This window comes from Emydura macquarii, unplaced genomic scaffold (assembly GCF_026122565.2).
Source record: "Emydura macquarii macquarii isolate MOO-44397 ecotype Brisbane River unplaced genomic scaffold, CSIRO-AGI_Emac_v2 contig_2473, whole genome shotgun sequence".
In the NCBI taxonomy this organism is placed as follows: Eukaryota; Metazoa; Chordata; order Testudines; family Chelidae; genus Emydura; species Emydura macquarii.
Window position 1 is genome coordinate 13,612,796 of NW_027132610.1, and position 14,171 is coordinate 13,626,966.

General features: G+C 39.0%; 1 protein-coding gene across 8 annotated transcripts in view; it reads left to right on the forward strand.

The window, feature by feature from the left end:
* NBEA (neurobeachin) overlaps nt 1-12,242 on the forward strand; it is a 748,678-nt gene extending 736,436 nt beyond the window's left edge. For all 8 annotated transcript variants that reach the window (XM_067562991.1, XM_067562985.1, XM_067562986.1 and 5 more), the window contains 4 exons: nt 4,394-4,495; nt 8,110-8,306; nt 9,006-9,157; nt 10,442-12,242. In XM_067562991.1, the coding sequence (XP_067419092.1) occupies nt 4,394-4,495; nt 8,110-8,306; nt 9,006-9,157; nt 10,442-10,532 (542 nt within the window). In that variant the 3' untranslated portion in view covers nt 10,533-12,242. The remainder of the gene's footprint in view (nt 1-4,393; nt 4,496-8,109; nt 8,307-9,005; nt 9,158-10,441) is intronic.
* Nucleotides 12,243-14,171: the final 1,929 nt, after the last annotated feature.

Consider the following 14,171-nt stretch of genomic DNA (forward strand, 5'->3'; position numbering starts at 1 on the left):
AGGAGAGGTTAATTCTGCAGTGGGCAAGTTTATATAATAACCTTTCTTGCAGCTTCTCTCTCTCCCTCCCCCCCCCCCCCCCCCCACTATTTATTGCACTTTAAAGAATACCTACAAGAATCATGTTACAGAGAGTGGGCTGCTCCCAGCCTTTGTCCCAGCTTCAACCAGCATGCCTCTCTGCTTCAACTTCCAGCCAAGGAAGAAAAGCACATTCCTGGTTCCCAAAAAGTAGGACGGAGACCAATCCTGGACCTAAGGCTCTGAACACCTTTATCTTTACACAGCAATTCAGGATAATAACTCTACAGTGATAATCCCATCCTTAGATCCTGGGGACTGGTTCATCAACCTCAACTTCTAGGATGAATATTTTCATATAGCTATAAACCCATCTCACAGGCGCTTCTTATGGTTCATCATTAGCACTACTAATACCATTTTCTTCCCTTTGGCCTTTCAACTGCCCCAAGGGTCTTCACAAAAATCCTGTGTTTTTATGGCTCATCTTTGTCAGTGGAGAATAGCTGTCTTTCTGGATGATTGACTCCTCAAGGGTTGTTCCTTCCTTGAGGTACAATCAACAATCAACAAGGCCCAGACCATATTTTATTCCCTGGAATTTTGTATCAGTCTGGAAAAGTCTCCCCTGGCATCCCTGAACAACACGTAGACTTAACTGGAACCACCTTAGACTCCTCAACCATCACAGCATACCTACCAGTGGACAAGTTTACCACAAAGCCCCATTTCCACACTACAGCAGAACCCATGATCTGCTGCAAGAGCTAGCCTTCGACTGCTGGGCCCCATGGCAGCCTGTATGTTCATGAAGCCCCACGTGAGATTACACTCTTGGTGCTTTTAAGCCTGGCTCAGTTTCATTTACTCTTTTTAAGCAAGTTACTGTACCTCCAAGAGTTCTCAAGTCTCTCAACTGGTGGGAGGACTCTCACAAGGTTTGTGTAGGAGTTCCATTTTTGCATCCACTCCACTGCATATGTCATCACCACAGATGCTTCCCTGTTGGGTTAGGCACTTGGGTTGGGGTGCCCATTTCCAGGATTTCACAACACAAGGCAATTGGACTCCATATGGGATGTCACTCGACATAATCATTCTCAAACTCATGGCAGTTCACTACATTTGTGAACTTCCTACCCAACATCAGGTGCCATTCAGTCAAAGTAATATTGGACAACGGAGTGGCCATGTACTATATAAATTGTCAAGGAGGAACCAAGATGCCAGTGCATATGTGCAGAGTTAATAAGGCTATGGAATTGGTGCATGTCAAAACACATAGACATATCAGTAGTCTACCTGATGGGCCTGCAAAACAGCATAGCAGACTCCCTGAGCAAACACTTTCTCTGAGACTGTGAGTGGCAACTCAGCAATTCGGTCTTTCAAGTGATTAGTTAGTCTTGGAGCATCCAGAGACAGCTCTCTTTGCAATGCAATCCAACATAAAGTGCCAATGCTTCTGCTCAAGGGGAGAGTACAGTCACAACCTGATGTGGGGACAGCCTCCTCATTCCTTGACCTCGTACCCTGCGGTATACTTACCCTTCAATACCATTGATCCTCATGGCTCTGAACAACAGGGAGCATTAACTATCCTTATAGCACCATCAAAGCTAAGGCAAACATGGTTCCCATATCTATTTTGCCTCCCTATGTGAGCACCTTTTCACCTTCCTCTGACAGCAGATATCGTGGGACAGGAATTGGGCACTATAACACCCCCCTGCCTCTCATTACTGCACCTCAAGGTCTGGCTCCTCGATGATACTCAGGAATTGAATTAGACCGTTCTCGTGAAGTTAAGACTACTCCTGAGTAGTAGGAAAAACTACCTGCAAAAGTGGAAGCGTTTCCAAACTTGATGTGCCATTCAAACCATATGTTCTGAGTCTCTCCTCAGGAATATACTTGAATACGAGCTGAATTAAAAAAACTAAGGATTTGTCAATGAGCTCCACTAACATGCACCTAGCAAGCCATTACTTTCATTCACAGCCATTTTCATCCACAAGTTGAAGAGTTTTTGTTTTTGCACACCCTGCCACTGCTAGATTCCTTAAGAATTTGTCTAACCTTTATCCTCACCTGAAGCAGCCTATTCCATCTTGGGACCTCAACCTAGTTCTCAATACCTTCAGAAAACCTCTCTTTGAACCTATGGGAGCTGTTTGTTCCTCCATTTATCCTTCAAGACATCATTTTTCATAACCATAATTTCAGTCATGAGGGTAAGAGAGCTTGAGGCATTCATGGCTCATAGACTGTAGGTCAGAAGGGACCATCATGATAATCTAATCTGACCTCTTGCACATTGCAGACTACAGAACCTCACCCACTCATGAAATAAACCCCTAACCTCTGGCTGAGTTACTGAAGTCGTCAAAGACTTCAAGTTACAGAAAATTCATCATTTATGCTAGTTTAAACCTGCAAGTAACCCTTGCCCCATGCTGCAGAGGAAGGCAAAAATCCCACAGGGTCTCAGCCAATCTGATCCAGAGGAAAATTCCTTCCTGACTCCGAATATGGTGACCAGTTACACCATGCACATGTGGGCAAGATCAACCAGAGAGGTACCTGGGAAAGAATTCTCTGTAGTAACTCAGAGCCCTCCCCATCTAGTGTTCTGTCGCCAGCAGTTGCCAATGGGCCATATGCCATCTTAGGGAGTCCCATTATCACATCCCCTCTATAAACTTATCAAGCTCAGTCTTGAAGCCAGTTAGGTTTTTTGCTCCCACTGCTTCCCTTGGAATGCTGTTCCAGAACTTCACTTCTCTGATGATTAGAATCCTTGGTCTAATTTCAAGCCTTCTTACACAGTTTTCTACTCTGGTAAAGCAACTCTACATCCCCATCCTCATTTTCTGCCTAAGATCTCATCAGAATTTCACATCAATTAGTAGTATTTTATCCCAAGCTTCACTCTTCAAGAAATAAATCTACTCTTCATACCCTGGATGTGTGAAGGGCTTTTGCCTTCTACCTTGATAGAACTAAATCTTTCAGGGCCTTCCCAGACTCTTTGTCTCTTTCACAGAAAGAATGGTGGTACAGCCGATTTCTACTCAGAGATTATCAAAATAGGTTTTACAGTGCATTTTAGCTTGTTATGAAGCTTCTAGAATGCATCCCACACCTAGAGTGTCTGTTCATTCCACTAGGGCTCAATCCACCTCTGTAGCCTTGCTTCAAAATATACCCATCATGGACGTTTGCACAGCCACCACCATTTACACATTTTCCCAGCACTACACTATCGTACCTGCTTCCAGGGTGGATGTGACCTGTAGCAAAGCTGTTCTTCGATCTACTGAATCTGCCCCCTCGGCACCCCTTCTTCTTCTTTGAGGTAGTGCTTAGGAGTCTCCTGAAGTGGAGCACCCATAGGGACAATAACTGGAAGAAGGAGAGGTTACTTACCAGTTCAGTAACTGGAGTTCTTTAAGATGTTGTGTCCCTATGGGTGCTCCACCACCTGCTCCTCTTTCCCTCTGCTGCAGAGACTTGTTTCTGGGCTTCGTGGTTGAGAAGAAACTGGAGCAGCAGTGGGTCTGCCTCTCCCTATATACTCTCACACTGGAGCATGAGGATATGTAGGGGTCAGACATGAACCTGTGGGCACTGCTGACAAAAAATCTTCAATCAACAATGCATCGGCAAGTGCATATCTTGAGGTGGAGTTCCCACAGAGACAAATCATCTCAAAGAACTCCAGTTACATACACGTAAGTAATCTCTCTTTTTTAATACGTGTAGCTGACTGTAAGTGTGTGAAGTATCTGTGTCATATATAGGCACAAACATACATACACAAATGCCTGTAAATAAATTCATAATTACATATCCTGCTGTTTATTTTCCTGTATTTTAAATCTTGGTGTGATATGCATTCAGAAATATGTAGATTCCAAAATCATGAAGGGATTCAGAAATTCACCAGAATTTTTTTTCCAAGAAGTATGTGCTATGTTATGTTGCATATCATTGTGTTACTATTACCTTTAAGAGTGCCATACTCCATGTGTTATCTGGAATGCATTTTTCTTTTCAGTATAGTTAGAACACATAGCACGGATTTCCAGTATCCTACCATCATCCGGGGGAACATACACAGCACATCTTCCACTGTTACTAAACAACGGAAGTATATTTATATGAACAAGTGAGCACTGAAATATTGTTTTAAAAGACCCTCGATGATATTTAAATGCAGTTCTTCACAAAAAAACCAAGAATGAGATGTTTAAGCAGATTGCACTTTCCTGTGATGCTTAATGATTTAAAACAAAATGCAGCAAAATTCCTCCTTTGCTGCTGAAACATGTTTCGTTTGGAATTCCTCACTATGTTTGGTTTTTTACAGGTGATTATCCTGCTCCTAGAGCTGTTTTAACTGGTCATGACCATGAAGTTGTGTGTGTGTCGGTCTGCGCAGAGCTGGGACTTGTTATCAGTGGTGCTAAAGGTCAGAAGTCATTTTACAGTTTAGGTTTTAAAAATTTCAAAGTCTCATTCAGTGAATGTTTTTCAGTGTTCCTGTGAGCCAAGTACAATTTAATTATCCTAAGTGTCTTCTACCAAGACATATTTTAGTTCTGGTAGTCTCAGCAGCTACTAACTCTGAACATAATATTTTCTATCGATACATATGACACTTAGACACAAACACACTGAGTATATCAGAAAACATTACTCTCCAGCCATCAGTCCCTATTCCAGTGCACAATTTTTAAATACTAGTTGGTGGAAACTCATATAGTAGCACTGTACAAAATGGTATCCTGATAAAAACCAGCAGAAAGGAATATAGGAATGGCCCTCTGCCCAAGTTAGCTGACACATTTTAAATAAAATTAGGCATATCTGGGCTGCCCTCATTCTCCTGGGTAAGAGATGTAGAGCCTGTTTGATTGTGCTTGGATCCATGCATAGATGTCAACATGTAGAATGTTTTTATTTTCCCAATGGGCAGTTCTCCAAAAAAGCAGGAGCCTGGGGGTTGCTATTTGCCCTGTTCCGTCAGAAAGTTTTGAGCCTTCTGCTGAATTATCAGTTGTTTTGCCTATTTCTCCAATTATTTGTCTGTAGAATCCAGAGTACCTAACAATTACTAATATAAGAACTCAAAATAGCCATCCTGTCCTCTTTCTCCATCCCTGTAGAGTGTCTGCCGAAGAACTACAGAAATCAAATTAAATAAAACATTCCAATCTAAATGTTAAGTGTTTTAGCTTAACCTTTCGTTATTGCATTCCTTTATTTTTCACTCTTTCCATTCGGCTCATTCCATTAATCTCTATCCCTTTTCTCTCTTTTCATTTCCATACATTCGTTTTTGCATTGCTCCCTCTTCTTTATCTTTATTTGAAAAACAGTATAGTTTTTCTTCTTATCCTTTCCTATTCACTCTGTTATTTTGGGTGTTCTCTCTTGCTTCCCTTCTTCTGTTCTTTCTTTTTCTTCTCTCCACATTATTTTATTGACTTTTCATGGTCCCACCTCTCTCTTTCTCTTTCTGTCCCATCTCCTGCTCCTGGAGTTCCTCTATCCCTTCTCCCCCAGATCCAACCCTCTTCTTCATCCCCTCATGATGATGCCTCTTTCATCCATGTTTCCCCATAGGAATTTATCCTTCCACTAATTCCTAAGAAGGGTCGCTGCTTCTGAGGGTGAAAAGGCCAGGTTGATTACTCTGCCCCATACATTCACAGTTAAGCTTGTTGGACTGATACATTTTATGCCAACTTTGAGCTCAACATTTATTTTCATAGCTGAGTTTGAAATCTCTGAATACAGGCAATTCAAACAGGAAATGCTAATAGGTCATTAATTCTAATAATGAGATATTACATAAGAGTAGGCTAGGTCAAGAAATTCATGCAATAAACCACAGTAACTAGGAACCTACCCTAAAGATTTTTTCTTGCAGTGTTGTTAATTCTTAGCCCATAAGCCAGTTTTGTATTACTTTAATGCCATAATACTGTACCCTTTTGAACTGTGTTGTTATAAATTACCTTGTATTATAATGGCTGAAATCTGTAGTAGACTATCCGCAGCTTCATTAGATGCTAATGGAAATGTACGGCTTTAGTATTGCAGCTCTTTTTAAAGGCACTGGGTGCTGGACAACTAAAAAGCTACATATCAAATAAAAAATATATCCCTGATTGATTAAGAGTAATTGGGGCCTACACTGTTAATCCCACACATCCACTATCAGATTCTTCTCTCCTAAACTGTCCCTCCCATGCTCTTCCCTTAGTTACTCCAATCCCTATGGTGTATAAACTCAAGTTCTCCCATCTGTTTTCTCACCAATTCTGCTTCTCAGGCTTCCCCTCCAGTTTCCCTCCTTTACAGTTTTCTCCCCAGTTTCTCTGCTTCCATTTTCACCACAACCTGACATAGACTCAGCTCTCTCCCTAAACCTCACGTGTCCCTGACTGCACTCGGCCTGTCATTCCCTTACACAGTACGCTCTTTCTAGCACTCGGTGTCACTATGGTAACAGACTCACAGCTCTAGAGAGTAATGCACTAGGGCATGGCTAGGCAGGGAGGCAGAGTTAATGGGCGTCTAGCAACCAAAGTCCTACATATCAAGTTGAGAGTATTTCCCTAAATCTACTTATGTTCTTATTCAAGCATACACATGAGTGATCTGTCTGCATTTCTTTAGGCCAGCATCTTAAATCAGATGATTTCCTTTCTTTCTTTCTTTTCCTGTCTCTGATGCTTCATATGGGCCAAGGAAACAGCCAGTTTGTCAGTCTGCTTAAATATTTAATGAATTACAGTTTTCTTTGGAGTAATCTAGTTTTTAATTATTCTAAAACTAGCTGTGTTTGCTTCTCACAACTTTCCTGCATTTTCTTCACTGATTTGAGACTATTATTTTTTCTATTGAGGTAGTGTCCAATGGCCCCAGTAAGGACTGGGCTTTCATTGTGTTAGACCCTATAGGAAAACATAGTCCCTGTCCCAAAGAGTTTACAGTCTAGGTCCCAAATTCTGCAATTCGATCTAAATGGGCAGATCCACAGGCCCATGTGTTGAATCTCACTTAAGTTAATGGGACTCTAAGCAGGTGCAAGGCTTCAGCTGTAGGATCAAGGCCCAAGTTGTTTAAGAGAAAGATTGTGCTGCTGTTGAGTATGGCTTGTTACATTTGTCACTTCTCTGCGCCGACGGAAAATGTGGTCCCATCAGCACAGCGTTACTCTTTTTCCAGGGGTGGATTTATTAAATCGACTTCCCGATCGATTGAGCGGGTCTTCACTTCTGCTCAATCAGTCCCAAAGAATTGATCTGATGGTGACGAATTTGCCGCTGTCAGTGAAGACATACCTTTAGTGCAGAACCTTTATCTCAATTCCTAAAGAGATTTCCACCACCACACTTGAAAAAAATTGCTTAAATGGAAATTGATTAGCCCAACCCTTGAAAAGTATGTTTTTATACTTTTTGTACTTTTATATAAGATCTTACACGTCTGTTTTTGTGTTACTAACAGTAAAAAATGCCATACAAATTACATAAAATTTAAAAATCCGTGTAGGTTACACATCCTTACAGGGAGGAGACCTACAGGAATTGCCAGTGACTGCAGGAAGAACATGTGGTGACGTGGCTACCTTGTCCCCAGGGAGCCTTCTCTACCTTACACTGATAGGGCCCCATCTGTTTGGCGGGAGTGGGCAGGATGGAATGAATTCACATTATCAAGAGGGGATGCAGCATGACAGACTCCAGAACAGTTGGGAGGAGGAGGGAATGTATTTGCAATGGTTAATTATTAGAAAAGGGTTAAAATACTCATAATTGAAAGTAGTTAACAGTTAAAGTAAATAACAAAAAATACCACTCTGCTGCTATGCTGTATCCTTTTCCGCCATCTGCTTTGTTGCTGTTGTAGTAGTAGTAGACTGTAAGCTCTTTAGGTCGGGGATTATGTCTTCCTATGTACGTACAGCACTGCTGTAATATACGTATATAGTATATACTGCATGTACGCATGCTGTATATAGTTTGTGATATGAGCATCTGTATAATATATTTTATTGTTTTCAATGTACAGAAGGACCTTGTCTGGTACACACAATTACTGGAGATTTGCTGAGAGCACTTGAAGGGACTGAGAACTGCTTGTACCCTCGCTTAATTTCAGTATCTAGTGAAGGCCACTGCATCATCTACTATGAGCGAGGCCGGTTCAGCAATTTCAGCATTAATGGCAAACTCTTAGCTCAGATGGAGATCAATGATTCAACCAGGGTAAATCTAAATGCAAACAACCGTTTGACACTGCACTCTTTTTTAAAAATATATGGAATGTATTTGCAATGTTACTTAAAGGAAATAACATGTGTAAAATTGCTGTTCTCAGAAAATGTCATATTCAAATAGAAATCCTCTTATGTCCATTTTAGGTCAGAAGTGAACTTACGCTTTTTCAAAATAAATAAGAACAGATCATTAATGATACCACATGATTCCTGGAATTTATGCTAAGACTTAAATTTCATCAGGAAATATGTCTTTAAAACAAAATTCTTTGAAATTATTCCACCTTTACTTACTAGCCAAGACATGAATTCAGGCCCTGTTTTATCATTAGCCCTTGAAGCAGTGTAATGAATGCAGATGCCTGCTCTGCTTTAGGTGTTAGTGATAGCATCAAATACTGCAGGGCAAACACAAGTGTTGCATGCAGAACTCAAGTCTTGGTAGTCAAAAAGCTTTACAGGTCATGTGTGAAATGTATTTATTTGTCATTTTTAAAGGCACACAGGTAACTTATTGAAAATTTGGGGTCCCTAAGCAGTTTTTATTACTTTTAAGTATTTCTTTTCACCTTTAAATTTGGGCAGAAACACAAACAAACACTACCATGAAGAAAGCTATTGTAGGGCTGTTTTGTCAGTTTTCCCCAATATTAACTAAAGTTATTGGTTTTGTTTTTCTCTTCTGAAGGCCATCCTCCTAAGCAGTGATGGACAGAATCTGGTGACTGGGGGGGACAATGGAGTAGTGGAAGTATGGCAGGCTTGTGATTTTAAACAGCTCTATATTTACCCTGGCTGTGATGCTGGCATTAGAGCAATGGACCTGTCTCATGATCAGAGGTGAGCTGCAGCATTAGAATTGAAATCATTCCATAAATGTTAAACAAAACTATTAACGATTGTTTCCTTGATGTTAGCATGTCGAGCTACTGTAAAACTTAATTTAAAATGCGTGATACAGTTGTGTTCTCAATTATTTTCCTGTTGATCTAGCTGAATTGACATTTTAGGCTCTGATTCTATACAGGCACTTATGCAAGTGCTTAACTTTAAGCAGATGTATAGTCCCATGCACCAGTTCTTCCACTGGTGTAAATCAAGACAATTACATTGACTTCATCTGAGATACACAGATTTATGGCAGCTGAGGATCTGGCTTGGTTGCACATGCGTAAGTGTTTGCGAGATCAGTGCCTGAGTGAGTATTGCATTAGCACTGGTATGAGCCTGATCTCTGACTCTCCTGTTTTAGTGTGATTAATATGTAAGCCTTAATGATGTTTTTATGCAGGGTTGTGAGTTGATTTGGTTTTTGCATCATTTGTTAGTAAAGTGTTTCTCAGGAAAACTCACACTCATGAAATGTGAAGAATACATAGATTTTTAAAAAATCCTATAATATTCATTTCAGCTTATTTTTCTTACACTTTTTAGTATTTATATACTATGTACACTGTTTGATACAACACCAAAAATACCCATACAGACCTCATTTATTCGTGTATTATTTGATGATCTGAAACAAGATTCCTGTCTCAGACTTAGTCAAATCAAAACTAACTTACAGAAAGAGATTTATTTACTCTTGGACTTCTGCCGTTTTATATATACAGTGCAGTACACCGTTCTTCTTGTTTATAATAAGCAAATATAAGAGATTCTATTTACTAGACTAATTTCTTTATCTTCTGATTCTAAAGGTAGGTTCTGATAACCCATTTCAGTAATGCACATAAGCACATGCCATTCTTTTTTAAGTGGGGACTGGGAGAATGGATTTTGTATTGTTTGGTATCTGCAGTTGGTTGACATCCAAGATCCAGTTGTAAGACGCAAATAAAAGAACTCAGACTCACAATTAAAGGGGTTACTTGTAACTAGAAATTCATCATAATTATTTCTGGTAAGGAAAAAAACTAAGAGCATATTCAGTGTAAAATTTTTTAAGAGCACCTAATTAGTGCAATATGTATTTATATATGACTGTCAAAGAGAAGCCCCTATTCTGTTACTATCTTTAATATTCAACATAACCTGCAGTTTTTGAAAGTGAAAAGATGAATAATACATGGGTAAAAATGTAACAAGCGCACTATCTGTAATCTCTCTTTCTGCCTTTTTCAGAACTCTGATTACTGGCATGGCTTCTGGTAGCATTGTAGCTTTTAATATAGATTTTAATCGTTGGCACTATGAGCATCAGAACAGATACTGAAGCTGAAAGAAGAACTGAAAGCCAAGGTAAAGCTGAGAGCACAAGTGCTACAATGAAAGGCATAATTTCTGGTGGAAAACCACGTCTGCATTGACCTCCGTTATACATTCCATTACACCCAGCAATAGCTGTACATTGTAGTCAGCAACCATTTTATTTTGTGTGTTTTTTCACAACTGAACACCAGCTGCTGAAAAGCAAGCTTGTATCATGTAAATTATATGAATTAGGAGATGTTTTGGTAATTATTTCATATATCTTTGTTTATTGAGAAAAGGTAGTAGGATGCTCCACAAGAGACTTTTGAAAATTCTGAGGAACCTTGTGTCCAGTTGTTACAATGTTTAGTCTGTGAATCTAACATGCATCCCATTTCCAGTCTCTTTTCAAGCTGAGAAAAAAAATATGTTTGATACTTTGTACATCAGATGCACATCTTAACTTTGAAGGGATACTTTTGTAAAAGTAAAACCTTGTATAAAGAACAAAACTGTTTCTTAATTTTATTGTGGAGTTACAACTTGCATGTACTTTAAACCTGATGTCTTGATGGAATAGGATTATTCACACAAATCAAACTGGAGATCTGTCTTAGGGCACAGCTTGTATTAAAGGGTTGAATTGGGTGCATTCAGTAATTTTGACATTTTCACCAAAATATGTTTTTCACTTTTTAAATCTAAACTCATTCTCTTCCAAGTGGAGTTTTGCTCATGAAGCATTTGGATAAGAAGCCATCATTTGCCATACTTATACAATGAAAGTTAAATTCTTCCCTTTTAAACTTATAGACAAGTTAGAAAGGGAGCATAGTGGAAAAGTTCTGATTTTCATTATATCATCAAGTCTTGTAATGCTCTATAGTGCTTAATGACTCCCAACACTGCAAGAGTGCTATACTTCTGGATTCATCACATTTGGCATATGGTCCACTGCGGGGAAGAGGACCTCAGTTACATATGTCTCTTATATTTCCTCTGAATAGCTTGGTTTGTCTAACAACCTTAGCTTTATTGCTAAGATAACTTTTTCTTTTAGGTTCTTCTGAAAATCTAACCTGAAACTTTTTGAGCCTAAGGCACTTCATGTTTTACAATACTATAATGATGACTATCAGAATAATTTTCCACACACTGTACTGATCAAATTACACACCCAGGGGTATATACACTTTACTTCATGTTTCTTCTTTGTATATTTGGTGACTGTATTGTCATAGATGTACATATTGTGTCGGTAGGGCTATGAGGCATGTAACAGGAATGTAATTTTCTCAGAATTTACACTCGCAGTCATTTATTTAAAAAGATAATGGATTCTTTGTATTGGCACTTTGCACCAGAAACATATCATTATTTATTGATGTGATTACTTATTTGTTATCCACCTTGTATTAGTAAGTTTTAGCACTGAATTCCTTCTTCATTGTTGTTTGTATTTATAAGATTCTGAAATCATGGGGAATCAACGTAATGATTAAGTTATTCATCACCAGTCTGTAAGCAATATCTTGAGTTTGTAGCTTAGAAATGGGAGAATACTGAACATCTGGAAGACAAGTTCATTTCATCTTGAGATCATGGTGAAATATTTTGGATATATAAATTCCTTAAGCTATTGTAACCATGTTTTATTGCAAAGATGTAAAATATGCCAGATGTGTGTGAGTTGGAAATCCAAAAAAGAAAAATAAAATATGCAAAGAATTCAGTGATTATTTGTTTTTTATTTCATTGAACTCTTCACCAAAATATTTACATCATCACTGGAAATAAATAGTAGTTTTAAGAAATACTCTCTTATAATCGGTGTGTATAAAAAAATGAATATATTGAAGGTTCTGGTCTCAGTCTCTGAAGGGAATGACAGGCCTCTATACACAGAGTTTCATTTGTAGTCCTTTTAATTCCTTTTGATCCTTTCTCTTTAAGTATTGGTAAAGTTGTTCTGAACAGCAAAAGGGAGAAATGGAAGAGTTTGAAGAAAGTAAACTTATGATAAAAACCTGCCTATGGCTACAGTCCTGTCATTTGGATCTTTGTGAGCAGATAGCATGCAGTTTGATAGGACTCCACTCACGTGTGAAGGTCTGATCAAGGTCATGTTGGTATCTATCAGTACCTGACACTTAGCACAAAATAGTAGACAATTGTAATAGTTGATATTTTCAGTTTAGTTAGTAATCCATATCTTTAACCTTTCCCTTTGTAGAAATATCTTTCAAGCAATTATCTATCTAAACAAGTGATGTCAAAAACCTTACTAAAATATAGTACACGTTTGTGGTAGTTGTCTTCCTATATCAACCCTTTAAAAAGTTACTAGGCCTTTCTAAGGCTGGAATTTTTAAAAATTCTGGTTGTTCTGGTTACATGAACATAGAAAAGTGCTCAAAATCACAGCCTCAGCATGCCATCAAGTAAAAAAAGTCAACTGCAATTGTATATTTTGTTGACTGAGATGAATTCTTTGAAGAAAAATGTTGTAGCTGTGCTGCTAATTGACATTTTGATTTAATGATTTCTTGTGAATTTTGTTACATGAAGACTATCAGCCTTAGATTAGGTGAGATTTATTTCATAACAATAAAAATAGTTTGCATGTTCAGAGAGCTAACTTTGTGTCATTAAGAGGAGAGTGGTAAAACAAAAGACCATTTAACAATAATAATTATTATTTCATAAGCGCCAAGAAACCCTATTGTGCTATGCTCTGTGCAAATATAGAATGAAAGTCCCTGTCCTGAAAGGCTTTCCATCCAAATGAGACCAGACAAGTGGGTTTCACAAACTGGTGGGGAAAGGGGAAAAGGGTAATGCTAACAAAATTATGAGGTTACATGATTTCTTATTCAATTTGTTGTGTTGTTTTGTTTTGTTTCTTAACCTCTATATGTTATTTCCATTTTTAAAAAGCCTTCTTTTATCACTGATGTTTTCCCCTTCTCCTGCTGCTTTGTTGTTTTAATATTCACATTTTATATCATGTTGCCCTTCTGACAGGGCCAGGTTTTCTCTTTAGGGGACCCTTTTAACAATACAAAACAGAACCAACTTGAGCCGCACCCATTAATCTGGGAAAACTGAACACTGCTCCTGGGTGCCTCTAAGAGGCAGTATTTCCTCATTTGCAGGTGCTGAGTCTGTATATAACAAAAGAAAAGTTTTATTAAAAGGGAAAGGGAGCCATTCATTAATTTGGGAAAACACCACAATCATGATTTGAAAGCATGTAACCATAAGCAAACATCCACCCTACAGTACATTGGGCAGTGGCTGTTGCCACCTCACTGTCCCACATTGCAGTGTGAAAGTCCAATGCTTGAACGTCCCTTTAACACACCACTACCCTTTCCCTCTGCTGCATCCCGTACAGTTGGTTGTCCTTGGTCAGCAAGGACCTAGATTTCAGAGGTGAGCTTGTCAGTCCTGAAAGGGGAGAGGGGCGCATCAAGCAATTCTCTGCTGCTGCCCCTGCCTCTGCAACTGGTATCACTGTTGCTATTTCTGCCGCCATAATCACTACTGCTATTTGCCATTCACTGCCACTTCTGCAATACTGCATTTTGAGGGGCCATCACTTTGCCCAGCTCTTAGTGTTTTCACTGGCTTGGGGAAACCTCTCTACTGCTGCCTCTTC